Genomic DNA, 25,678 nt, shown 5'->3' with positions numbered 1-25,678 from the left:
AAGTATTCATTGATAAGACAACAGTATTTGGAGAAGACAAAAACACCCATAACCTACCTTATCGTGGTTGTAACCAGCCAGCAACAGAAGCAGAGTCAGTGGTAACGCGATGTAAGATCCTTGGGCAATATCTTGTTCAGGCAGCTTTCTCTGAAAATAGCGGGGACCATGGATGTTTGGTTTGGGGGCTTTTGGGTTTTTTTTTGTTGTTTTTAAGTCATTTTGGCTATGAAATCCCTCAGCTTTAAACAACATCAGCAGTAGGATCATGTGGCATGTCCAGCCCTTCCCATCTGAATTCCTTCTAAGTGCTGCCTTCAGCAATTTACTTCAGGTTCAACTTCAAAGCAGTCCCCTTGGTCAGATTCATTCATATTTTACCTTCTTCCTAGGGTTTGCTGTTCATTAAAACTAATGCACTAATGGTCAGTCTCCACTTTACAGTTTGCTGGTGTGCTTGGATTTACCTTCCACACCTCTGTGATCATACTGCAGCAACCATACTAGCACAAAAATTTTTCAGGTCCATCTTCATCTTTCATTTATAACTGCTATTTCAAGTTTCCCTCACATTTTGCTGGCATCTGAGCATGCAGTGATGCGGAAGATCATTTAAGTATTACAGAACAAACACTTCACTAAATTTGACTGCACTGTGTTCGGAAGTGCAAAACCATTCAATACCTTCCTGACGTCCTTACCTGCCTCCCATAACATACCAGGTGATGCCTTAAATCTGGCCAAAGCCAAATTTATTGTCACTTTAATGCCTTTCATAAACCTCTTTATATTTACATTAATAGAAAGTTTGGCCAAGACCATAAAATACATATAGGCTATGCTACCAGCCATTGCTCTCAAGGTGAACACTTGAACATTTAAGTATTTTGTACTTACAGTGGGACTGAAGATCAGTGTAATGTGTTTATGATATCCAATAGCAGTAAATGAAACTTGAGGCAGGGTGTAATCATACTGTGATTTAGACAGTGTAGAATCCAGGAGCACCACATAATTCTGTGGATAAAAAATATACTCAGTATACAGCATCAGTAGCAGCCTGAGACAAAATCAGATTTAAAGGCAGTTTAACAGGCTTCAAATCTTCCAAGACATTGGTCACTTCAGCACGAATACACCAGAAATAAACTTCCATATCTTTAGAGAAAAAGATTAAATGACCTAAGCTGATTATTTATCAATATCCTTACCTCACCATCTCGGAGCAGTGGTGGGAAATGGAAGAATAGGGATAGTCCTAAATTGACTGTATGAATTGGGTTGTCAAGATTTTCACTTTTGTAGAGCTTCACCTAGGAAGGAAAGAAGAAAGCACAAACCAGGTACTTTTAAGCACCACAGTAGATATTTCAGACATCCCACATCTTAAGGGATAAAAGCACTTCAAAATTCATCATGTGTTTTGTAAACAGAAAGTTGCCAAATAAAAACACCTGAAACTGTTCTAATCTGGGATGCGAAAAGTCACAGAAAAACCTTCTCACAGAACTTGAAATAATTCAGAGCAACTGATGTCTGATACTTTCACCAATCAAGTGTATTAAAAGCAGCCTGTGCTGTGCATCAACCAGAACCAATTAATTCTTCAGAATAATCCCAGCAGCTTCAGAGGAATTTGCAGCTGAGGGTTGTTTCTATTTCTCCAACAGGCTCATTTTGCTTGATTCCAATTTCTGTACGCTGAAATTTAACAAGCTAGACATTCTCAAGCTACAGTACAGGCCTGAAGTCTGCAGCAAATACAGTCTGCTCAGAAACCAGCATAATTAAAAGAGGATTGTATCATAGTCAAGTAAGGCTGGTAGAGGCAGCAGCACCTCCTTATATGAGGCTGCCTGAACACACCGATTTTTATCAGCAACTGTGCCTCCTCCAGAGGACACAGTAAGCAAAGTGATGGGCTTTGTGGACCACTCTGAAGCAGCACCTATACCACTGTTTGTAAACCTCTGGATCAGGTATCTGCCAAGACTTGGCTCTCCTTGCAGACAGAGCCCAAATAAATTCTCATTACTTCTGCTCAGTGCTACTGTGGTTGCAGCTCAAAACACAGCTCAGCAGAGCATTTCCTGTTGTTTCATCAAGCCCACATCACCAAAAGGGACCAGACTGAGGTCACAAAACCACTTGCTTGTGTCTGTATCAAATCTCAGAACATCTTTCAAAGACAAAAACTTCTGCCTTGAAAGCAAAGGTGATGACACGCACCCATCAACAGCACATGTGCATTACATGCAACGCAAGACCCATCCTAATATGAACCATGTACTGGCCTGTAATTTCCTTATAATCAAATTTTGACATCCATTCCTGTTTGCTTAGGCTGAACTGCAAGGGCATAGATTTCCCCAGAAAGATAGGAAGCTTGCTCAGGTGTTCTTCAGTAAGGTGATACATTTTCCCTTCACACCTTCTCTGAGTGTTTGATCCTTTGGATGTCTCCCAAAAACCCAACAGCTTAGCATGAGAACTTGGCAGGTGAGACACGTAACACACTAGTCTGAAGTAAATCCAGGCATTACATTTATATGCAAATGTAGGTAGCTTTCAAATGTGAGAAATGGTACTGTAACTCGTACCACACTAATGCCTCATGTAGATGCTTCCAGCATTTGCATGCTAAGCGAAAAGCACCAAGGGTGTTGCTTTTTTCAGCTCGTAGTGCAGTCTTTTGAATTTTGAAAATTTCAGCTTTACTATTTGTCTCTCTTATAACTGTATTTTAAATCCATGTGTCCTATGGCTTCATTGCATTCACATGGTATCTTCTTGCTAGCAGACATGCATGTCGAAACTTCCAGGTATTTCAGGAATTAATGCTGTTCTCTGGTACAGAGGACTCATTTCACCCCTGTTGTCTTGCTCTCCCTAAGGCCAGGGAAGAACACCCAGAAATGTACAGGCCAACCAGAACAAAGGATTTCATACTCCCATGAAAAAAACATGGAAACATTGAAGCAAGCAGTCAGGAACACTGGAATCTTAATTCTACCTGAAATTCAAATTCACCTTCATTAAAGTATTAGTCATAATCTGAATTAAATGTGTGCTCTGGCCACTGAACAATTTCCAGTGACCTTGCCAAAAACCATTGTGAAATCAATGGCAAACACACTTAACAAACATGAAAGGCTTGAACTTACACATAATGTGGAGAGATACTCAGAAGACGTAATTACATTTCCACTTAAATCAAATTGATTAATTTGCCGGAACGCTATAATATTTACATCACCAATGTCACTGTTCCCAACCTGCAACATAAAACACAGCCATGTTTTTACCAACAGAGGAGCAGTTAACAGGACACCCAGCACAACACAAATACTGCTCAACTGTTTAAACAAAAAGTATATTTTGTTCTATAATAACCACACGGAAACTTGAAAGCTTTCCAAGTGCAAATACTTTTCCTCCAGAGTGAACAGCTTGTGATTAAAGACTTGCATATTATCAGTACAAGACTGATGGCATTAAGTTAAACTAAAAATGGAGGAAGTATCAGAAGTATGCATTATTTTGTAAGAGGCTGAGTTACATACGAAGAAAGGCCTGGTACCTGAACACTGGTCTCCCTATTTTGCATCTGTGCTGACAGATACATATTATTATGCTAGGATGTTTATGCAGTTAATTAACGAGGAATATGCTCATATAATATAACCTACTTTAAAAATATGTAACTTTATATTCTTCAAAATTGTTCAAAATATGAAACATTTGTGCTCCTACATCTGAACTCTGATCAGAGTAAGGAAAGACATTTACTAAAATAAGAACTATGGCAACAGACAGGTTATGGTTAGGCCAGGGGCTGTATCAACAGTCTGGTGCTACTAAGGCTGTACAATTTTCCTGCAAGTATCTTTCACATCCTTTCCTGGAGAAAATGGCAGGCTAGCAAGGATACTATTAGTACAAGCTACTGCATACAGCTGTCATTTGCAATACATAACCTTCAGATGATTTTCTGGAATTTGGCTTGCTCTTCCCCTTCCCAGCCAGCAAGCACTCTTAACAAGAAGACACCAAGGATAACAAGAAGACACTAAGGACTTGAAAGATTCTGCCTTTCTGTTTTGCTGCAAAGGAGGGCACCCTGGTCAGGCAAGTGTCTGAGCTCAAATAATGAACATCTCCCACTGAAAAGTTCTGTACAACTAATGAAGACTAATTAACCTTTACTGGATGTCAAGAGAGAAATGCGAGGCAGCTAATATGCATCTGTAAGGATGAAAGAATATTTAGCAACATTTCATCAGTTTTCAATTCAAATTTATTATTACATTTTATAAAGATTTGCTAGCCTGAATGACAAATTTCACCTACATCAAGACTGCAGGATTTGGACCAAATAAAGCATAAAGAGATCTATCTATCAATCAATAACTAAATACATAGATAGGAAAATATGACAATTTATAACATCCTCAAGTCACTACTGCTTTGTTCCACAGCATAAAGAAATGCTGAAAGGTATTCTGTACATACAACTTTCTTGATTCTTGGTGTACAGTGTTTGTGACTGTGAAAGAATCCTTTCCACTTGTTCACTGTTTGGGCTTATCTTACTTCAGTTTTAAGCTATGGTGCTGAATCACACAATACGGGGCCCGTATTTAGGGAGATAACTTGCTGAAAGCCACTTGTCTAAACAGAATGCATTCAAGTACATTGCTGCTGACAGAACAGACAAAATGCCTGACAGATGCATTTCATAATTAAGTTATAATACAGAAGAAGAAAAAATTACCTCAATTGCCCGATGCTGTGGTAAAGCTCTTTCGATGTGATCATTACCTTCAGCTTTGAGTTGCACATGATACACACAACCAGGCTAAAAGCAACATTCAGATGATAAATCCCAAGACTGAATAATACACACTTAAATTTTAGAAAACATTAAGAGCATTTTCTAACATTCCATTTAGGATACACCACCCAAACAGATCTAACTTTACCCAGTTAAAGTCTTCCTTTTCCCAAGTAGAATATTTAACTCAAGAACACTATTAACGGTGCTTATTGCCAGCAAATACGAAAGGGCTATCACAGAAATTTCACAAGTTTATTACATTACAGTGCTAAATCATCTGTTGTGAAGTGTTTTAGCTAGAAAGAAAACATTAAACAGGAGTAAAACCTGATCAAATACTTTCTACTTCAGCAAATTGCTTACTACACATATTATCCAATCCAATAAAGAAATAAATATCCAATAAATTCAGCTTCCACATTTCCTGCAGATCAGCTTACTTCAAATACATACTGAACAATCAACACCAGATATACACCAAATATCCTGGCCCAGTATTTTCACAAGAGAAACTACACGCTTCCCCAAATTCTTTTGCCTAAGGGAATTCTCTGCTCTAACACTGGAACACCCCTGAACAACTGCTAGACATATTCAGTACCCTGACTGGGGGCTCAGGTCATGTCATGAGAATTCTTCAGTGTTTGTGGAAGGCCATCATAGTGTACCAGCAGCAGGTTCTCCAGAGTTCTGTACTAAAAGTCTGTTCTACTACTTGTACTTTTATACCCCTTTACTAGAATCAACATTTACTATACAACAGGATTTCCTAACACAGACAGACTCAAGGGAATCTAAGCTAGCAAATGTGATGGGGAAACAGAAATTGGAAGATAATTAATAAAACACATTTTATTGCTCCATTATCACAGTAACATAAAAGTAAATGAGAGAGAGCATTCTCATCCTTACCAAAAGGCCACGTAGCCTGAATTTGCCCTCTTCATCAGTTATCGTGTCTTCTCCATAGATGCTACAATCCTTCTGCCCCACAGCTTCTACTGAGATTCCCTGCTCAGGCTCTCCATTCAAAGAAGAAACTGTACCATAACAGCTAGAGGTATAAAAAGAACCGGTTGCTACAGATGTGCTGCAAATTAACGTACATTTTTAATATATTTTATTGGTATAAATGATAAAAAAGTACTTAATATATTTAGCATGGCATGGAGAAAGTGAATTTGTAATGTATAGCATTGGCGGCAGTTCAGAGCACAACTTCAGGAATCCAAGTTCTCTGACCTCCATGAACAGCCGCACTTATCCCCGAGGGCAAGAAAAGGAAGGATCTTGAAGTCAGGTATCTGAATTGGTCTGCTATCCCTAGAGTAGTCCTCTTCCACTGGATGCAGCGCAAGCCACTTCCAGTGCCACCAACACAGTGCTTTCATAGCAATACTTCTCCTTACAGACTTGCTATCTGGGCTTAGCTATATATCAACATGCATGAGAAAAGGCTAAAAAAAGTACTTATACACAGCATAACGAAGTTAAATTGTGCCTTCAGAAGTACCTGCCAAACTTTCAGAACAGAGATGTATCAGGAGAAGACATACATCTCGCACAATGCCTCCTGACAAAGTAGGCATTTCATTGCATGGCATTTCAGCTTCACTGACCTGTAAGCTGTTCTGTATCCAGTTATCCGGATTTTGAGATTCTGGCCTTCCTGCACTTCAATCATTTGTGATGATGGTTCAAAGCGAAACTCTTTCATCATGGGTTTAAAGTAATACTGCCCGGGGCTCTGCAGAGAGACATAAACCATGCTGCTTACTGATAGCAGCACAAAAATTCACCAACTCCAAACAGCTGTATTTCTGCAAGAGCTCCCTAAAGAGCTCAAGTTCTCTGTCCCAGCTGTAGGTTAAAATGGTCAAAAGATGTGAACACTGAAAAACAATGAGCACATTGGGCAATAAACCCATGAAACTCCATTAGGTGATAAAGCCTGAAGAGTGAAAGGAAACTATGGCCCTAAAATCTTACCCCAAAACCTCAAGGACAAAGAAGTGACCAGGAGAGAAGGATGTCTGCAAGAAAACTATTCAGGCATGTTTATGCATATACACAGATCAATAATCTAATTAGATTTCTTTCCTCTAAAGACTCTCAAATGATCATCAACAAATTGGCTTGTTTCATGCTTACAGACTGCAAATTAGTAACTGAGATCCATCAACATCATCTACTACCTGTTGGGAAGAAACTCGTTAGGTTACATTTTGCATCTTTCACTTGGTAAGATTTTTAGTGTTGTCTGCTCTGAGGGACCTACATTGCTCATTGTGGTTTCCAATGTCAAAGGAGGCCATACATCCCCTGCCACTGAAGGGAGCCAATAGCATCCCTATTTTGGAGGGCAAGTAACACAGCATTGCACATGCAGCCACAATCAGAAGAATTCATTTCAACTTACCAGATTGGAAAAAGTCAGCATGCCATTATCTTGCGTAAGGAGGTTGGACCGAAACACCCCTCCGCTGAGAGACAAAAGAACTCCAGCAAGAGCCTGGTCATCCTCTGACTTGATCTATTTTTGAAAAAGCAGTAATTTTAAGTGTAAGTGAGGGCTGCTTTACAAAGAAGGGCTCAGTTCAGAAGCCCTTTGCAGAGTGCATGGATGGGCTGGCTCTGAGTGCTCGGCTGCAGGCAGAAGAAAAGTAGCCACATCTGCAGCCCATCCCTTTCTGTGAGACTGCAGAGCTACAGAAGCTTCTGCTGTCACCACCTGGGCAGTCCCAGCCATGCATAGCATGTGCCACCAGAGCAGTCATTCTCTATCACTTCACAGGACATCTGGTGGCTAGAACAAAGTATCCCAAAGACTAGAAGCAGATTGCATGTGAAAAGATCACCTTGAGGGATAAAAATCATTAAGAGAATGTGGTCCAACTCTACATAAGCAAACAAATCCAGTCTTTTGGTCTGCAGGCTCCTTCCCTCTATAAACTTGCAAAATATCTTCTGCATGGCAACTCATGGCCTGCAACTAAGGTCATCCACTGAGACTTGTTTCCCCATGACAAGATTATCCCCAAATCCCACACCCATTTGTGTTTGGCTGGGAGATGTGAGCTAACTTTTTTGCCTGTCTATCTCTAACTGCAAACACTATTCATTCAGAACCCGAAGTGTTTATAACATTACCTCAAAAGTCACCCCAGCAAGAGCGAAAGCTTTGAAGTCCCCAACTGTTCCTTCTACTGCAGTCAAAACAAACCCTTCTTTCTGAGCAGTGACTGTGTATTCCAAGTCACTGTGGAGTGGCCCAACACTTCAAATAAAAGGAAAGAACTCTTTTAAAAATAGCACCTGGATAGCACATACACATTGTGAAGTCACCACTGCATTTTAACTACAGAATCTAAAAGATCAAAACTAATCTGTTAATTACCTGTAAGCACCTTTGTCATCAGTGAAAACTGTGATGAGTGGTGACGTTGCTCCTTTTTCACCAATAATAATCTCAACACCTTCCAATTCAGGATGAATATGCCCTTCCAGAAATAAGCCTGCTCTTCCACGTATCTCTATCAGCTTTCCAGGACAACTCTCTTGGTCATTGCAAAGAGGATTTAAGACAAACAAGAAAGTCAAAATACATTCACCACTCTATCTTACACCAAGAGTTTAACTACTTCCAAAGTGACCAGTTGATGTTCTTTAACCTCAGAATAAGATATCAAACAAGACAATTGCATGGCCTCTCAGCACATCTCGAAACATCTGAACAGTCCCAAATCAGTATCTGAGCTCCAAAGCTAAAAAGCACATCTCCGAAACAAACATTCTGGATTTGCTAAGTGCTTCAAGGATTCATTAAGTTACATGTACTGCAGCCATGTACTGGAGAACATTCCAACAACGTGCCCTTCTGGCTGATACTATACAGAACTTGGACAAAATTCTTTTGAGTTCAAATTCAGGCCAGCATATGTCATGTTTAATGACATAAGTAACATTTTATTTGCCTCCTCTCCAACATATTTAGAATGTGTACAACGAAGAGGCACATAAAAAGGGATACTTAACATTATCTAGTGATTTCAAATAAAGTCTGTTCACTTACACCTTCCGAGCAATCTGAGGGCAAGATGGACACTGACTTACAAGTAACATCGATTGATGATAATCCTGACAGTTCTGAAGTTTAATTTTCTGTAACTATTTTTATTATTGTAATTTACTGCCAAAAAAACCCCAAAGAAACCAACCAACCAACAAACCTAACAGAAACTTGAATTCGGGAACAAACTCAAAAGACAAACACCCAGAAATCTAGCCCTTCCTCTTGTGCCAGGTGGTCTTTCAGCATCTGGAAGCACATTCTGCTGATACAAACTGTATTTGCACCCTCCACCAAATACCAGTGCTTCCAAATTTCAGAGTGAAATCGGCCAAAAGAAATAGCTGCAGCTGAAACTTCTCTAATATTACCTTTGAAGAGCTAGTCATACATTCATCTATACAGATACCCTTCTGCCTTAAAAATCTACTCCTTTGAAGGTAGATTTTATTTATATTTACCTCCACTAACAACTGTTTCCACATAAGGTGGGTAAAAAAGCAGCTCCTTTGATGATGGTGTTACAGTAATTTTCTCTCCAGACCTGTAAAACACAAATAAGATTAGAAGAAAATGGAATCAGCAGCTCCCACGTAGAACAGAATATTTTATTCTATTCAGAATATCAACTACATATTGACCCAAGAATCCATCTAAATACCCCAAGGAAAAAGTGCCAACAACAACCTAAGCAAAATTCATACTAGTTTTCATTTAGCTGACAGTCAACAAAAACATGCACGGGTACCCATACAGCACCCTTCCTGCATGGAATATATCACTATTCTGTCTGGTGGCAACACCAAACAATAGAACAAAGATTACACTGTGTCCATTGGAGCTTGGTATTACCTTGCCCAGTATGAAAATTCATATAAGAATGGTCCTTGGAGTTCCTCCACCATTTCTTGCACTGGTGGCTTTGTTCCTTCCTCCTCTTGACCCTTCTTTTCTCTCTCCTGTCGGCGGGTCTCGATTTCTGCCAGCTGCTGCTCCCTACGTAACTCCTGTACAGATTTCAAGGGCCCCAAAACTAAGGCAGGCTCACTGTCAATGGATGACCTGAAAGCACGGGGGAGAAAACAAAATCAGCTCCTTCCACATGGAGGGATAAAAGCTTGTTTTATCTGTTAATTATTGCCTTTACAGCAGACAAGTGCTAGGATTTATTTTCTTTTTTAAATCAATTCCTGCAATTTATTCCAAGCACAGCTAAAACTTTAAACCTCCGTATCAATCAGTTACTACAAGAAAGGCACATTCATAGGGACTACAGGTGACCTACCTGCCCTAACAGGAAAGAACCTATTTGCAAATCTCATAAAATCTACCTCATCATGCAATAACCATTCAAGAAGCTACATCCCTGTTGCCTCCTTCTCCTCTCTGTGTGCCTCAGCATCCCACTGCAGAGCCAGTGTCACATGCCTACACATCAACCACTTTGCATTGTCCAGCATCTTAGCCTAGCTTATGGTAAGCAGTCTTGATTTTGTACCAAGGACCATACACCAGCTCTGCTGCAGGGGCAATAACCTCCCACAGCAGCACTGACAAGCCAGCAGGAGTGGTACATTTTTGAGTCTGCAAGAGTACTTTTAACAAAGCCCTAAACTGAGAAAGAAAAGCTAGAATTCCAAACCTGACAACAAACTTAATACAGAAAAGATGAGTTACACAAAATAAACAAAAAGACAGATCAGCTCCCCTTTTTTTATTCCTACTAGGACCTTTCCTTCAGAACCTACCTGTCAGGAGTCTACTAGGAAAAAACAACTTCTATCACAAATAAATACTTCCAATAGTTGGCAATTCCCAGGAAGAGCTCTGAGTTCTAACCTATCTGCCCTATAGATCTGAACCATCCAGCTATTGTGTCCCTGTCCACTGAAGAGATTGCTAGGTAAGTTTAACCGCATTCTTTCTATCAGCTCAGAACAATGCATCTTGTTTCCCTTTACCAGATCTTACATCCTCTCTTTTCCAGCAATTTATTCTAGTCTCCAACCATCCTTTGTATCTTATCTTCTGTCTCTTTTGCAATAGTCTGAAAAACTGTCACAGAACATTGCAAAATTCTCTATGAGGAGTGAACTGCAATGATCATGATTACTTTCCCTGCAACCACTTTAGATTATCAGGATAGTTCTGTCTCCTGCTTCAGTCTTCACCTACATTCTGTCTTTTTTAAGAGAAACAGATACTATTGCTCTATCACACTGTTTCACCAAGGCTTTAAATTATTTCTTTGTAGTCCAGAGACAACACAAAAACGTATATAAAAAAATTGTCTTAAAACCTATAAACACACACACAGTCTCATGATACCCATAGTAAATTACTACAGTGTTATTTCCAAGCACAACAAGCCATCATCAAAAATTGTTAAGAATCAGCTTTATTTTTTAGTTGGGGTTGTTCAGGTAGTTTTGGTTAACTGAAAGTTAACAGACCCCTGCCATGGATCTGATTTTAACAAACTTGTTAAAAACACCTGGCTTGTTTTTACATCCAGAGCTGATCCTTTGATGCCACTTCACAAATTGGACTTTGGCTGAAAAGCTTCAGGTAGGCTTGAACAGAAACATGCTGTGGCAACTGAGCTGCCTTCAAAGCACTTGTCTCAAAAGAAACAACCAGCCTAGAAGGCCAGTATAATATTCATCTGCTCACTAAGTTGTTTTTAAAATCCTAATGGCATTCTGCTGTCTCAATGTTTCTTTTCCAACTGCTGTGGTTCCCCAATAGTTGCAGTTATAGGTTGAACAAACTCAGGGAATTCAAGGGAATGCTCTGCAGGTAATTTGTTCTCTGAAAATGTATTTCTACACTCCAGAAAGTTTGAGAACCCACAGTCTAGAACAAGGAGACATCACCAGAGCATTAATAATGTGCTCATAATTATCAGACACTTCCAGGCAGATCTGGCACCTCATACAATTAAAGCTGTTCCCAAATCAGTGCTCTGTAGTGAGCTGTCTGCTCAGCTAAACATAAACTGGTGCATTAGTGTGTGATCACTCTGCATGGTTTTCCTTTTATAACCCTCTTCACACCAGCAACAGTGCTCTAAAGCAGCAGATTCTCATTCTGAGGAAACAAAAAAAAAAAGATAAAAAAATAGATGCTAGTGCTAAAGAGCTCAGATCGAAGCTAAAACAATACCCCTGAATTCTGAAATTTCAGTTCATTAAAGTGTGTAAAAACTCAGATAATAATCCCTTATTATCATGACACACAAGTAGAAAGGGGCTATATTGAAATGAAGTGACAACATTCAAAACAACGGCTAGGACTTATTTATCTATCTACAAAGAACTCAAAGCACATCTCAGCATTAAAACCTCTTGCAGTCTAGAAATGGATGCTATCCCTTTAGAAAGCAGCCACTGTGGTATTAAAACCAGAGTAAAGCTTTATGAGAGAGATGTCTTTCTTCCAGTTTTTACAGCACCAAGATTTCTTTGTTCTTACTTAATAGTAATAGTCACATCCATCAGTTTATCTGTTACAATCGTGCCAAGGACATGGTGTCGAATTGCAGTGAGCGTCAGTATGCTAGGAGAGGATCTGTAAATCAAAGTGACAGAGATGAATTCAAGGTTCCCCTCCTAAAGAAAATAACCAAATCTTATTTAGCAAAGTTTATGCTCTCATCTCTAAGTCAGAAGTGCTTTATAAAAGACAACACACAGATTACACAGCAAAGTTGTAGTGCTGAAATATTAGTATATCAGAAAGGCAGCATTTTCCAGCTCTGAACCCCAAACTATGGCATGACAACAGGCCAAACCAAGTCCTTCCTTTGTTTCTCCTGCTTCTTCTCAAACTAAAGCTGACTTGATTGATTTCATATGTATTTTACACATAACAGAAGGACACTCAAAAGCTTGTCATATTAGACATAGTTCACCAAGATGCCAAAAGCCTAATGGTGCTTTGCTGCTGAAAGAGGGTTTCTACTTCTATCCATTCACTCATGCCGTGCTGGCTCTCCTGTTGAGGATATCACTTTTGATTCACTAACACAGCAGAAAAGAATAAGATCTTAATGCTGAATTCATTTTCTGCCATGTTCATGAATTAGAAGTAGTCTGAGAACACAAATACTCTTTTTGGAAGCAAAGAGCCATTAAGCACATTGCCAGACCACAACCTATAAATAACTAATAAAAACATGGTTATCCTAGGAAGATCAGCACTGTGTACTTGTCATTAGGGTGAATATTTATTCAGATTGAAAAAACTGGAGAGAGAGGAATAAAATCACCAGAGAGTCATGGCTCTAGGGATGTACAACAGTAAGTACATGCCTCTGAGTAAACTTACTATCTCATCTTTTGCATTTTGACTCCCTCAAGTGATCAACAGTTTCCACTGAAATATCTCTCCTTTGTTACAAAACAAAGAAACCAATATTAGACAAAAGGCTGACAAAAATATCCTGTTAAAGTACCAAAAGCATCTTTAAGCCTATCGTTAGTTATTTTTTTAAGACCAGAAAAAGCAAGCGAACGTCTGATACACTTTCCTAAAGCTCCCCTCTATTGGTCAGAGACAGTCATAGCAACACAACCTGAAGTGCTGAAAATAAAGTTGCTGCAGCAGAAGGAAGCTTTATGGAAGCATATTGATAGGCTCTTACGTGTCGTAAGTGTAATACTCATGTTCAAACTGGTGGCAGGAACGCGGAGTCACTTCATATACACCTGTAAATATTAAGTCAGAGAATGATCCACTGAAAAAATTCAAGGTTAGTGTGTTGGCTGCACTCTCAAGAGATCCATGGTACAGAAGCAACTATAAAAGCTGACTATACATCTCCCTTTCACACAAACGCTTGTCAATTAATTTGCCTCTGTTCAGTCACAGATCACTATTGGAAGCTGTGCAATTTCTCACATATGCTGACACAAAACACAATTAGGCATCACCACAGATAAACATAATTACAAACGGAACAAACCAAACAAGCTCAGATGTAACCTATAATGGCCCCATAGCTAATACCCTTTGACTGATTACAGAACCATTGTGTTATTGCATTGTGAATTGTATTATGGCAGGGTGGTTGGAACTAGATGATCCTGAGGTCCTTTCCAACCCTAACTATTCTATGATTCTATGAATGAGACCAATGGCTCTAAGGATTAAAGCTGAAAATTGGATGAAAACCAAATAAATTTGTTAACTGTTTTGCTAAGGTGGCCTAACAGAGAATTAGCTCTAAGATGTTAAAAGGAGAAAAAAAATAATCTAATTTAAAAACATTCTTTTTTCCTGTTATAGATAACCCTGTGGTACTTTTATCAGTTATACCTCAAGAATCCTGTACTGAAATTAAACTTCCATTTGTCAGTCACATTTTAATGTGACTGACAAATGGAACCCATATGATAAAGGTTATTTGAACATGCTCTTCATTCATTGGAGATCAAAGCCATTCATGAAGTAAAAGAAAATAATTATTTTACTTCTGGAATCTGTATTTAAGTAAAGGACTAAATAATATGAGAATTCCAAAAACTTAGAACAGAGCATCTATATACACATATATATACACACATATGCATAAACGAAATAATGCCTCTCAGAAACCACAAGTGATTCCTTTTTAATTCCCATCAGTATTACTTGACTGGTTCCTTTTTGGTTTTTAAACTAACATTTTAGAGCTGTTACCTGGCTTTGAGAGACAGAATCTATTAACTCCTTTGGACAGGTTATAAACACCAACATTCTCTGGTCCATTTCCATCCTGATAAAATTCCTGTGAAGCCACAACACAATTCGCTGTTACTAACTTCCAAACAACAAAATTAAAACAGTATTTGACTAAACATACACTAATGCTTCTCTTTCATAGCAGTTAACAACATAAGACCATTTAACTAAATCTGAGAGACTAATCTCAAAGCACTCTGAACATGAATGTTGCTGTGCTTTATGACTGCCTAGACATAAGAAAGCCTTGATTCCAAGCATATCCCAACCTACCTTCACAAATTTACTAAAAAAATACAAGGATGTCTGTTATCTACGTACCAGTGTAATTGCATGAGAAAGAGAACACCTCAGCATATATCCAGTCTGCCTGAATTCTACTCCTGAAACATCTTCCTCCATGACTTCCAGCTCCAAAGACTTATTCTTCCAGCACCAGTCTTCATGTACAATGCTTACTAGAATATACACCACACAAAGCATTTTAGTAACGTAAAACTGTGTGAATAAGAGCAGGTTTTGTGGTATAAAAAGCTCATATCACTTTAACTTCCCTGATAATAAACTTCAAAGCCAGACAATGACTGCTGGAATAGACCTGTCTCACTGCAGCATCACCAAGAATCCAGCATGTCCCGTAACAGAAAAGCTATTATAAAAAGGATTAATGAAGTCTGGTCACCCTGGGAAGTTCTGCAATGTGCATTACCACTGTGACAGTCAAAGAAGCCTACAGAACATCAGAACCTAACCTCCAATTCCATCAGGAACAAAGATGTTCTGACTCATGTATAAAAAGAGCAATCTGTATACACTGCTCCCGCATCTTTCCCTGGAAAACAATTCATTCTTGCAGGAGGCCAAGGCAGGCTGGCCAAAACACATGCTGCTGTTACGAGAAGTATTCTGGAAGCAGGGTCTGCCCCTAAGCTTAAGCTTGGGATAAGTCAGTTCATTATTAAGCTGCATGGTTCTGAGTTACCGCCTGGGTTTAAACCACGACAACTCTTGTATTTTTCCCGATTCTTTCAAGTTTCAAAACTAGTTCCATGGCGGGCATACTGCAAACAGTATCTATAATAGAAGCCTACAGATTAAGTCACAAATTTAGCTACTAAAGTAAGACTTCAAGTAATTCCCCATAATCCAACCTTTGTATTTGCCAGGTAGCACATTTTCAAATGTGAAGGCCACTGAGTCCATGTTTCCAGAGAGCTGCAGGTTGCGTCTTTCACCCTGACGGCTCACAGACTGTAATGTCACCACCAGATCACCACAAGCATCTGCGCAGAAAAGACAGGAGAAAATGAGACTGCACACTGGCTTGCCAGATTGGCCTCCAAAACCCCCACTCCAAGCAAGCTTCATGCGTACTAAGGTTAAAATGATAACTCTCTTCCACTAGAGAATTTTTCCAATTAAAACTCTTATATCCTAAGCACATGTTTACCAGTGCTTTTTGAATTCTTCGGGAAGTTTGAGACTTCAAATCATATTCTTTTATTTAATGGCAAGTAACAACCAGAGGCCAACATTAAATCCCTGGGTCCTCCTTGCTCTGCAGAGACTATAGGTCCCAGTAAACACCTGAGAGACAAAACACGAAGTGCAGAGAGGATTCAGAGAGAAAAAAGTCAAGCTCCAATCATCATCTGCTGAAATCAGTGGGTAATCAAGAAAAATAGCAGCAGAGAGAAACCTTATACAAAAACAAAACAGTAAAAGCTCACGAAAAAGAACAGAGATTGCAAGCTTCTGCTGAGAGCTTGAGCCTCTAACCTACAGGTTTTTACATGCCCTGCCTTTTTATTTCTTGATGTCTTTTTGCCTCCAATACTCCTCTGATTGATGTACAGTACATCTAGTGTCAGACAGGAGCATTTCTTCTTAGAACTTATGCATCTTCTGAGGAAAAGAGGTCAGAATTCCTTCCTGAGGAAGGAATACTTGCTTATTCCTAGCAAGCATTAAAATTAGGTACATAACTTTACTTCAGACTTTATTAAGGTACATCACTAGGCTGTAAGGTCTCCCAAAAAAGGAGCTGATGTGTCTTGATCTAAACAGTACTCATTCACACATGCAGTGCTAAAGTTCTCTGTTCCCATTTCCATTTCACTTTCAGAACTGGCTCACCTAAACAAGAGATCTTCCCTGAGACGGAAGCCAAAAACTGAGAGAAGGTCACATCCATTATTGGTCTGTCTGTAACAGTAACAGGGAACATTCTGGGTTTCAAAGCCAATCCTGCTCTGGTCTCAGCTTCTGGAATAATCACCTGTAGAGTATATGACACCAAGACATCACCAGCTTTAGATGCTAGTCCAAGTACAACACTCTGCTGAGTTCAATCCCCTTACCAGAAATGAGAAAATGGAAAAGCAAAACTAGTCTCCCAAATATGCTTTCCAAAATTCTGTAATAAAAATCCTTCAAAGAATGGCAATAAAACTGAGCTAAAAATCCTCCAAACACCTCAGTTTGAAAAGTCTGACTGAACTTCATAATGCTTCTGCATTAGCCTATTTATTTCATTATCTATGAGGACAGTTAGAGGAAAGTTAAACTGAAACTTACATGAGGGGAAGTTCAGATTGGATATAAGGAAGAAATTCTTTCCTGTTAGGGTGGTGAGGCACTGGAATGGGTTGCCCAGGGAAGCTGTGAATGCTCCATCCCTGGCAATGCTCAAGGCCAGGTTGCACAGAGCCTTGGGTGACATGGTTTAGCGGGAGGTGTCCCTGCCCATGGCAGGGGGGGTGGAACTGGATGATCTTAAGGTCCTTTCCAACCCTAACTATTCTATGATTCTATACTTATAACCATGCACTTCCTTGTCTTCCAGCCTGCACTATCTTCCACAATGCAAAATTCATGGTGGTTCTCCTACAGGTTCTCAGGAATCATTTAGGCAACTGAGAAAAGTAAACATTACATGTCTCATAGGATAATATACTATGTTAAGAAGCAGTCTAAGGGATATCACAACTAAAATGAGAGAGAAATAAGAGCTTTCAACCCAAATGGCCTCATCTCCTTTTAACAAGCGTAAAGAACAAAGAGCATGGGAATCTCAGCTTATTAATGGGAAAAAAAAGGAAATTACTGTCATTGTTTAAATAGTGTAAACAGGAGGAAAAGACCAGGAAAAATCTAAATTTAACTTCACAAATTTTTTAAATTAAATGTTTAAAATCTCTAAAACCTCCCAGCAGTCCTACAATGAAGAAATGGAAGCCTCTTCTTACCTGAACATTGTATGTACCGGATTTTGCCTTAAAACAAAATGCTCCCTGTAGGTCAGTTTCTGTTGTAACTAGTGATGCTTTCTCCTTATCTTGAGGCATCATGGTTACTTTGTATTTACTTATCTGTTTGACTGTGTCAGGGAAACGAGTTACTGAGATCCGACCACACACACTGAATCTGTTAAATAAAAGCCAACCATCAATATAAGTATCTTGATTTGACAAAGCTCATAAAACAAAACCTTGTTTTAAAACACCTTCCTTAAAAAGTAAGCCACACTGTGTTGAGGTCCTAACACATGAATTGAAATGGATTCCTCCTGAAAGAGCATTCATACAAAAGAGATACTGTAAGCAAACACAGTGGTGCAAATACAAACTCATGTACGATTAATGAGATTTTTTATTTTATAAAGTTACCATGATGTTATGCTACATTTTTATCTTCAAGCAACTTGTTTCACTCTTCCCCACCACTAACCCAATCACTTCAAGCCTTTTTTCTTGTTTTTCTTTTCTTTCCCCCCAGGCGGCAATTGACTCAGGACTGCCATCCTTCAGGTTTTAAATAGTTTGAAATGACTTGTGTGAAAGACCTCAAGTATGATAGATAATTCACTGGAACACAATCCTAGTACACCTACACTTGTGAAAAAAAACAAAACAAGATGCCAAATTAGAAGCTGTTAAGTTTTACTTTTCACTTTCAACAGCACATATTTAGTGACTTGAAAAAAACCCTGTAACTGATCATTTAACATCACACAGGGATTTTTTCTTTTTAGCTACCTAGGTCTGTATGACCTAGTTGCCATTTATCTCAGTAAGGTCCTAGTTTTCACTTCTCTGGGAGGTTGCCACTATTTCCTCGCCAGGGTAAACTCCTGGATGCTGAATCATGCCCCACTTGCCTTCCTCAGCTCATGCTGTATCTCCCACCACTGCACAGATTTACACTCTCATTACACTGGCTGATGCCCAGCAAAGAATCACAAACAAGAAAAGGATTATCCACATAAGACAACTATGAACTTGAGAGAAAGCAATAAAATGTAGAGGTTTGGTACACCACAGCACCAGACAGCTATGTGACTCCAGTCCTGCACATAAGGAGACTATCTGAGGTGCAGTATCAGTGGCACAAAGCTACTTGGTTCACGTAATGTTCTAAAACTGCTCAATATACCTATGTCTTGGCATCTTTATTTGCAAGGAAGAGGTTAAGTGCATACTCTAAACCTTAACTAGTATGGAGCAAAGTATTATCCTATTAGCACTCATGCTGTCCTATCTACCATGAATTTCTCAAGTAACATTTAGCTCCTGACAACAGTACAAAAGTCTGGGCATGACATGGAAAAGGACTTTGCATAACAAACAGCATTTTCATCACACCACCAGTACTTACCCTGTTGCAATGATGTTTGCTAGCTGAGGTGTGTTTGGTGCAATCTTCACAGTAATAGTATCAAAGAACAGATGCTCTTTCCTGGCATGAATTGTGTATGTACCTGTTGTTATGTTCTCAAGGCGGAAAGAGCCATCAGCTTTTGTTTTTACTGTAACAAATAACAAGAAGAATTAAAAAAAAAGAGCATGCGTTGACTGTCTGTCTTTATGTGCCAAAAGAGCCAAAGGGCATGCACTGCTTTATGCTATTTTTAATTTATATTGCACAACAAAGAAACAGTATTAAGCTTTCATACTACACCAACATTCATTTCTGTATTTCAAAGCACAATTTGGCACAGGGGTGAAAGAAACTAAGAAATTTTCAGCAGCAAAATAAACAAACACCTAATTTTCTCATCTAAGCCAGAAAATGCAGAATTAATCAACTGCATGAAAACCACTTTACTTTTTCAAATAAATGGCAACAAAGGTAGTGTATTACCCTGAAGGGTTAATTGCATCTCATACACTACTATTGTGCTTCAGCTTAGTACAGGCTTCCCTGTAGCAACAAAGACCAAGACCACTGGATACCTTTAATCTGATTATTCAGAGTCACAGTGGCATCAGCAACTCCTTCTCCTTCAGGACCATTCAACACTCTGCCTGTGACAGAGAAACCCATCACATGGAAAACAGGCTGAAATAGGAAAAAAAAGTTAACATTAATCCTTTATTCAGTGAAAGCAAACACCTACAGCAATCAACACTGCTTCCCACACACACATAAAGAAAATTTATTTCCAGCTTTAAGAAAAAAAAATACGTAGCAAGATAATCACAATAAAAGTACATATCAATCTCTAGGCATACCATTCCCCTATGCACAGGAACCGATTCTCAATTTATCTGCATCAGGACAGCTCAGAAGACCCAAATCCCAGATCATAATGCCATTACACAAGGCACTCTGCAAACCATAAAAGCCTACAGGCCCTTCTCCAGAGATCTGTGCTTCATCCCTAGCGGTGTTCAAGGCCAGGTTGGATGAAGCCTTGTGCGGGATGGTTTAGTGAGAGGTGTCACTGTCCATGGCAGGGGGGTTGGAACAAGATGATCTTGAGGTCCTTTCCAACCCTAACTATTCTATGATTCTATGATTCTATCTGACAATCTGAATGAGAAAATTTAAGCAATCTGAAAGATTACTGTCTTGTTTGCAACACAGACATGTAAGTGAGCACAGTAGACCACTTTTTCCTATATTGTTTCTTCCTAGTAAAAGGGACTGAGTGCAGCAATACAGCATGATGCTAGATGTTGTCTTCTGCCTGCTGTACAAGAGGATATGCACAGCAATGTCTTCAAACTTCTTACAAAGAAGCTTTTTTAATAATACACCTGCTTTCTGCTAAGATCAGTTACACTTTAACAGGAATGAATGGCAGAAAAATATTATTTCTTCTGAATGCCTTACCTCAATTTGTAAACTGTCATGCTCTACGAGGAAGTCCAACCTAGATGGCGCAACATCAAAGGTAATTCTCTCTCCCCTGTAGAAAGGTATCTGAAAGAAGATAAATCACTTTGACTCCTAAGAAGCAATAATGACAGAATTATTTTCCTTTCCTGTTTTCCATGTCCTTATCACCCTCACACACCTCTATGAAAGATCAAATGGGCTGCAAACTTCCTGGAAAAAGTAACTCAGAGGGATGGAGACAAGAATAAAGGCAGTACTTCAAGAGTGTTTGATGGAAACCATGAGATTATCTGAAGAGACGTAAAAGAAACCCTCTACTCAGAATACAGGAAAGGTACTTGGATGTGCAAAGGCTTATAGATAGGATACTGTATCATCGCTAGAAGGGTTAAAGGAGTAAGAAAAGTCTGAATCCCACTTCTAAAGCATACAGACTGAGAATGCAGGACCATCACTCTAGTGTTGCACAGACAACCATGCTCCTACGCTACCTGGATATAATAAAAAGAATGGGCAAAAAGAAAACAAGAGAACTCAAAGGACGTGAGGCTGTAGCTGACTGAAACTTCCAGTCTCCCAGCAGCCTCTAGGTGTTGTTCTGTGACTGGCCAGTGCATTCAGGTAACTCAGAGACTGACTTGCAATTAGTCCAGAAACCACACCACAGAGCCCTGTTACAGCAACTTATTTCAGTGTTATATACTTTAGGTTGGAGGTTCCTATTCCGATTATTTCATCAAATTCAAAATATTTCAACTATTTATGTTTTAACAGCTACAAAATTATGCATTTAGAAAATGAAAGTGGAAAAAAATAAATCAATGGACAAACAATAAACTTCCTAGATACTTACCACAGTGTATTTCCCACTCGGGAGAGACAGAAAGCTGAAAGATCCATCTTCTTTTGATACAACATTGCACAAATAGGAAAGAGACTCATCTCTTGACTGGAATCCATCCACAGGAGAAATACTGCAGCCCACAACATCCTGTGGCAATAAATGCAATACAACATTTTTCTCATGGAAGAAGACAGAAAGTAATTACAGGGGGGGATGTAGGAGGGTTCAAAATACTATACTGTGAATGAAGAATAGGAAGTACAAAACCATTTTAGAAGCAAGGCTTGAAAGCATGGCTTCGTATTCATGTGTACGTAAAAGGTAGAAAAAACAGCCAATAATCAACTTCATAGTAATTAGGACAGAAAATACGGAAATTCAGCATTCTCCAGTACCCCAGAACTGCAATGCATGTCTTAACATTAACTGACTTCAGTTCTGTGGACAAGGTTAGTATTACAGAACAGAGTTCTACAAATCACAGCACATGTCCAAATGTTTCACATTCTTTTCATAACACACTTTTAAGGTGGCAAGAGAAGCTGTTGAACTTTGTCTTCACATCAAGAGGTCGAAAAGCAATTAAGACCTCATGCTGAAGACAAATTACAGCTGCCATATAGTGAATTTCAGGATTTGTCTGACAACATCTTGTGCCAGAAGCTGGTCTTCCACCATGGAGAAGCATCACTCTCATGAGGGAACACATTTGCTAACCAACATTTAACATGCTAAAACGTGTAACCAGAAAAATAGTCGTAAAACTATAGCCCTCAAATCTGCTGACCCACAAGGAATATAAAGATCAATAACATGACGTGAACGGTATTGTATTTTGCACTTGTTCCCTGCTTCAGTTCAGGTCTTAGTTTCCTATGCCCCTGACCAGCCTGACTGTTGAGGAACCAGGCTGTTTGAAAACAATAATAAGGATGCTGGGGAGGGACTATTCATTAGGGACTGTAGTGATAGGACAAGGGGTAACAGGTTAAAACTTAAAGAGGGGAAGTTTAGATTGGATATAAGGAAGAAATTCTTTACTGTAAGGGTGGTGAGGCACTGGAATGGGCTGCCCAGGGAAGCTGTGAATGCTCCATTCCTGGCGGTGTTCAAGGCCAGGCTGGACAGAGCCTTGGGTGACATGATTTAGTGTGAGATGTCCCTGCCCATGGCAGGGGGGTTGGAACTAGATGATCTTAAGGTCCTATCCAACCCTAACTATTCTATGATTCTATAATAATGAAGAGTTTAAAAGAGTTGAAATTAAAAGAATTTTCTAATTTCTTGTGTCTTGTGACCTTAAGCCTCAATTTTCAATTTTGCAATATTGAAACAGATGGCTATTGTGTTACATATCTGAATAATTCCATGGAGGTCATGTGAAAACTCAGCATGCACACAAATGTTGTATTACAAGGGCATCGTTGGAAAAGGTGGGGGGCGGGGGGGGGGAAGGTGAAGCAAAGAGCAAACAAAAAATACAGCCTGAGGGGTTGTACAGTTTATGTTTCCTATAACCCAAGCTCAATGAAGGACAGAGACGAGTATCAGGGCAATATGAATCTGGAAGCTATTTAGCTGCTGTTTTATGTCCATACTCATATTGAAAAGGTACTGATACGCCATTACCTCTTTAGTAACCGAAGAAGAGAAAAGGAGAAACATGACCCCTTTCATTGGTTCTCCATCACTTCGGACTGACCCAGAAACATTGTAGCCTGCAACAACCAGAGGGCTAGCAGCATAAGCATTAGAACTGGTCACCCGTACCACTGTGTTTGACTGAAATACAGAAACACATACATCTCCATCAAAAGCAGGCATCTCATTTACAGCACCTAAGTAACAATCAGAAGTTGTATACTTAACAACAGAAACACAGGCCAGAGCAGCACTGCTCAAAGAGGCTATTCAAAACACAAAGACACTAAAGCAAAGATACTTTTCAAAACAGTATTCTTTCTGGTTTACTGATTTAGGAATACGTCGGGATCTCAGGTCGGGATCACAGAGCTTCTCAGAAAGCAAGCAGTCTGAGAGGGAGAGATTAGATCATCTGCTACAATATTCAAGCTCTTGCAAAATGTATAAGATTAGAAGACCAAAAGCAAGAGCTCACTTGCCAGTTCTGCCCTGGTTGACTCCACTATCAACAAACTTGGCCTGCATGAGACAGTTTCTTGACAACCTAAATTACATGCCTGAAAACCCCACTAATCTTGTCCACTCACAAAAACCCTTCCTCACACTAGTTGATCAATACAAGGTTTAGCAGATCCGCCCTCACTAAACAAGTAAAACAGAACTTCTGTAGGCTCTAACCTCTTTCAACATCCAGGTAGGATGAGATGCAAAGATTTCGTATTCACCAGGAAGCACTTTAAAGAAAGCAAACCTGTAAGGCAAGAAAGGGGTTACATCTCTTCAGCAATAGTCACAAACATCTGTTTATACAAAACCAACTCAGACTCTATGCACATTAGAAAACATATTTCAGAACTGCTATCTTCCCAGTTGATATAGCAGAATTGAAATAAGCTTGTGTAAATGAGCAGATGAATTAAGTATGCAACACCCACACTCACTTTCCTCCAGGTTGTGTAACAGTTGATTGTATGTTTATGTCACTGCCAGCATTTCTCAGTACAACCTGGACTCCAGCAGGACCTAATGTCTGACCTTTGCTTATAACCTGTCAAAATGAACAGAAATTAGAGTATTAATGGATAAAAATAACTTGCAGAGCTGAAGTACAATGTTTTTATGAAGGCAGAATTAGCATAAGATGGAATAAATAAAGATAAAGGAGACTAACCTTTCCATTCACAGAAAACCCTGTGAACACAAAGTTAATATCACCTCCCTTTGTGCAAATGTCATTAATGCCATCCACATGGATATCTACACTGGTTGGTTCTGGAGGGGGAGCACAATGAAACAGCATGGTAGTTAGTGAGAGAGCAAACATGAAGCAGTTCTACTTTAGCTTTAAAGAACTCTCACAGAAATGCATTAGCTCAAGCACACAAGGGCTGCTGTGGAAGTCCTGCCTCGGCAAAGTTAAAGCACCCACAAGCCCTGATGTTGAAAATCCTCTTTCTCTCTCTCAGTGCAGCCACTTTTGTCAAGAACTCACATTCCTTCGATTCAGTTCATGGGTTACTTTGCCTGTATATACCTTATAGCTTTATTATCTTCAGTTTTAGTAAGAACACTTTAGTTATTAAAACCATACAGTAAAGCTTATCTCTTTTGAAAAGCACTTGATTTTCCCTGCCAACTGCAAGTCAGAGATGGTTAAATCTCACATTGCAGATACACTACCCTATTGTAAGAAGACTTACGAGCACTTACCGAAACTCCACCCTAGGGGAGGCTCAATTTTAAGAATGAAATCCCCCTAAAAACAAAATAAGAAAGCAGTAACTGTCTTCACTGATTTAAATACAATTAAGAATTTACAATTAAAAATTAGAATTGTAGAATTTACAATTTACAATTAAAAAAGTCAGAACATAAGCATCAAGCTGCAGAGTAACACAAGACTCAAGTGTCAGTCTTCTCCCTTCCTCATACCTAAGACACTCCATTCAAAGAAGCAGCAATATCTACCCAGACACGCTGGGATGCTGGGCTCACATCCAGCCAGCTAAGACCAAAAGTAAGTATCACCATGTTTATACTCCATCCAGACCAAACCTAGCTCATATTCAAGCAGCTCAGTTAGAAAGTGTTCAAATGTATCTCTACCTGCCCCAACAAATGTGCTCTAAATCAGCCTTTAGTATTTTCACTAGAAGGTCCTGCTCAGTCATTCTGCCCAGACAAGGGATAAAAAAAATTCAATCCTATTAAAAGCTCTGCACCGAAAGAGTATTAATCTACACAGGGATCCTCTTGAAAGCAGTGAGCACCACATTATGTTCTGCCACATATGTTCTGAAATTCATTCATGGAAAGGCCTAAGAACGAAATCACAGAGCTCAGAAGGCATCTCACATTCTTAGACTGGGAAGGGAAGGGTTTATTTTGCGGTTGGACTAAGTGACCTTTAAAAGTCCCTTCCAACCCAAACCATTCT

The 25,678-nt window shown here is 39.3% G+C and overlaps 1 protein-coding gene across 1 annotated transcript in view; it reads right to left on the bottom strand.

The window, feature by feature from the left end:
• Window positions 1-25,678, bottom strand: part of LOC136016649 (BOS complex subunit NOMO1) — a 29,570-nt gene that overhangs the window by 2,608 nt on the left and 1,284 nt on the right. The window contains exons 3-30 of the mRNA XM_065684205.1: window positions 24,952-24,997; window positions 24,413-24,513; window positions 24,183-24,289; window positions 23,920-23,992; window positions 23,227-23,379; window positions 21,607-21,744; window positions 20,748-20,837; window positions 19,865-19,970; window positions 19,287-19,437; window positions 17,879-18,056; window positions 16,767-16,908; window positions 15,782-15,913; window positions 14,952-15,088; window positions 14,589-14,676; window positions 13,552-13,615; window positions 12,381-12,476; window positions 9,759-9,968; window positions 9,368-9,450; window positions 8,235-8,394; window positions 7,988-8,114; window positions 7,257-7,370; window positions 6,457-6,584; window positions 5,750-5,891; window positions 4,775-4,858; window positions 3,165-3,275; window positions 1,212-1,313; window positions 898-1,017; window positions 58-150 (exon numbers count right to left, since the gene is read on the bottom strand). Of these exons, the coding sequence (XP_065540277.1) occupies window positions 58-150; window positions 898-1,017; window positions 1,212-1,313; window positions 3,165-3,275; window positions 4,775-4,858; window positions 5,750-5,891; window positions 6,457-6,584; window positions 7,257-7,370; window positions 7,988-8,114; window positions 8,235-8,394; window positions 9,368-9,450; window positions 9,759-9,968; window positions 12,381-12,476; window positions 13,552-13,615; window positions 14,589-14,676; window positions 14,952-15,088; window positions 15,782-15,913; window positions 16,767-16,908; window positions 17,879-18,056; window positions 19,287-19,437; window positions 19,865-19,970; window positions 20,748-20,837; window positions 21,607-21,744; window positions 23,227-23,379; window positions 23,920-23,992; window positions 24,183-24,289; window positions 24,413-24,513; window positions 24,952-24,997 (3,276 nt within the window). The remainder of the gene's footprint in view (window positions 1-57; window positions 151-897; window positions 1,018-1,211; window positions 1,314-3,164; window positions 3,276-4,774; window positions 4,859-5,749; window positions 5,892-6,456; window positions 6,585-7,256; window positions 7,371-7,987; window positions 8,115-8,234; window positions 8,395-9,367; window positions 9,451-9,758; window positions 9,969-12,380; window positions 12,477-13,551; window positions 13,616-14,588; window positions 14,677-14,951; window positions 15,089-15,781; window positions 15,914-16,766; window positions 16,909-17,878; window positions 18,057-19,286; window positions 19,438-19,864; window positions 19,971-20,747; window positions 20,838-21,606; window positions 21,745-23,226; window positions 23,380-23,919; window positions 23,993-24,182; window positions 24,290-24,412; window positions 24,514-24,951; window positions 24,998-25,678) is intronic.

Source organism: Lathamus discolor, chromosome 6 (genome assembly GCF_037157495.1).
Source record: "Lathamus discolor isolate bLatDis1 chromosome 6, bLatDis1.hap1, whole genome shotgun sequence".
NCBI lineage: Eukaryota > Metazoa > Chordata > Aves > Psittaciformes > Psittacidae > Lathamus > Lathamus discolor.
Note: the sequence above shows the minus strand (reverse complement) of the source record. Positions and strands in the feature narration are given on the sequence as shown.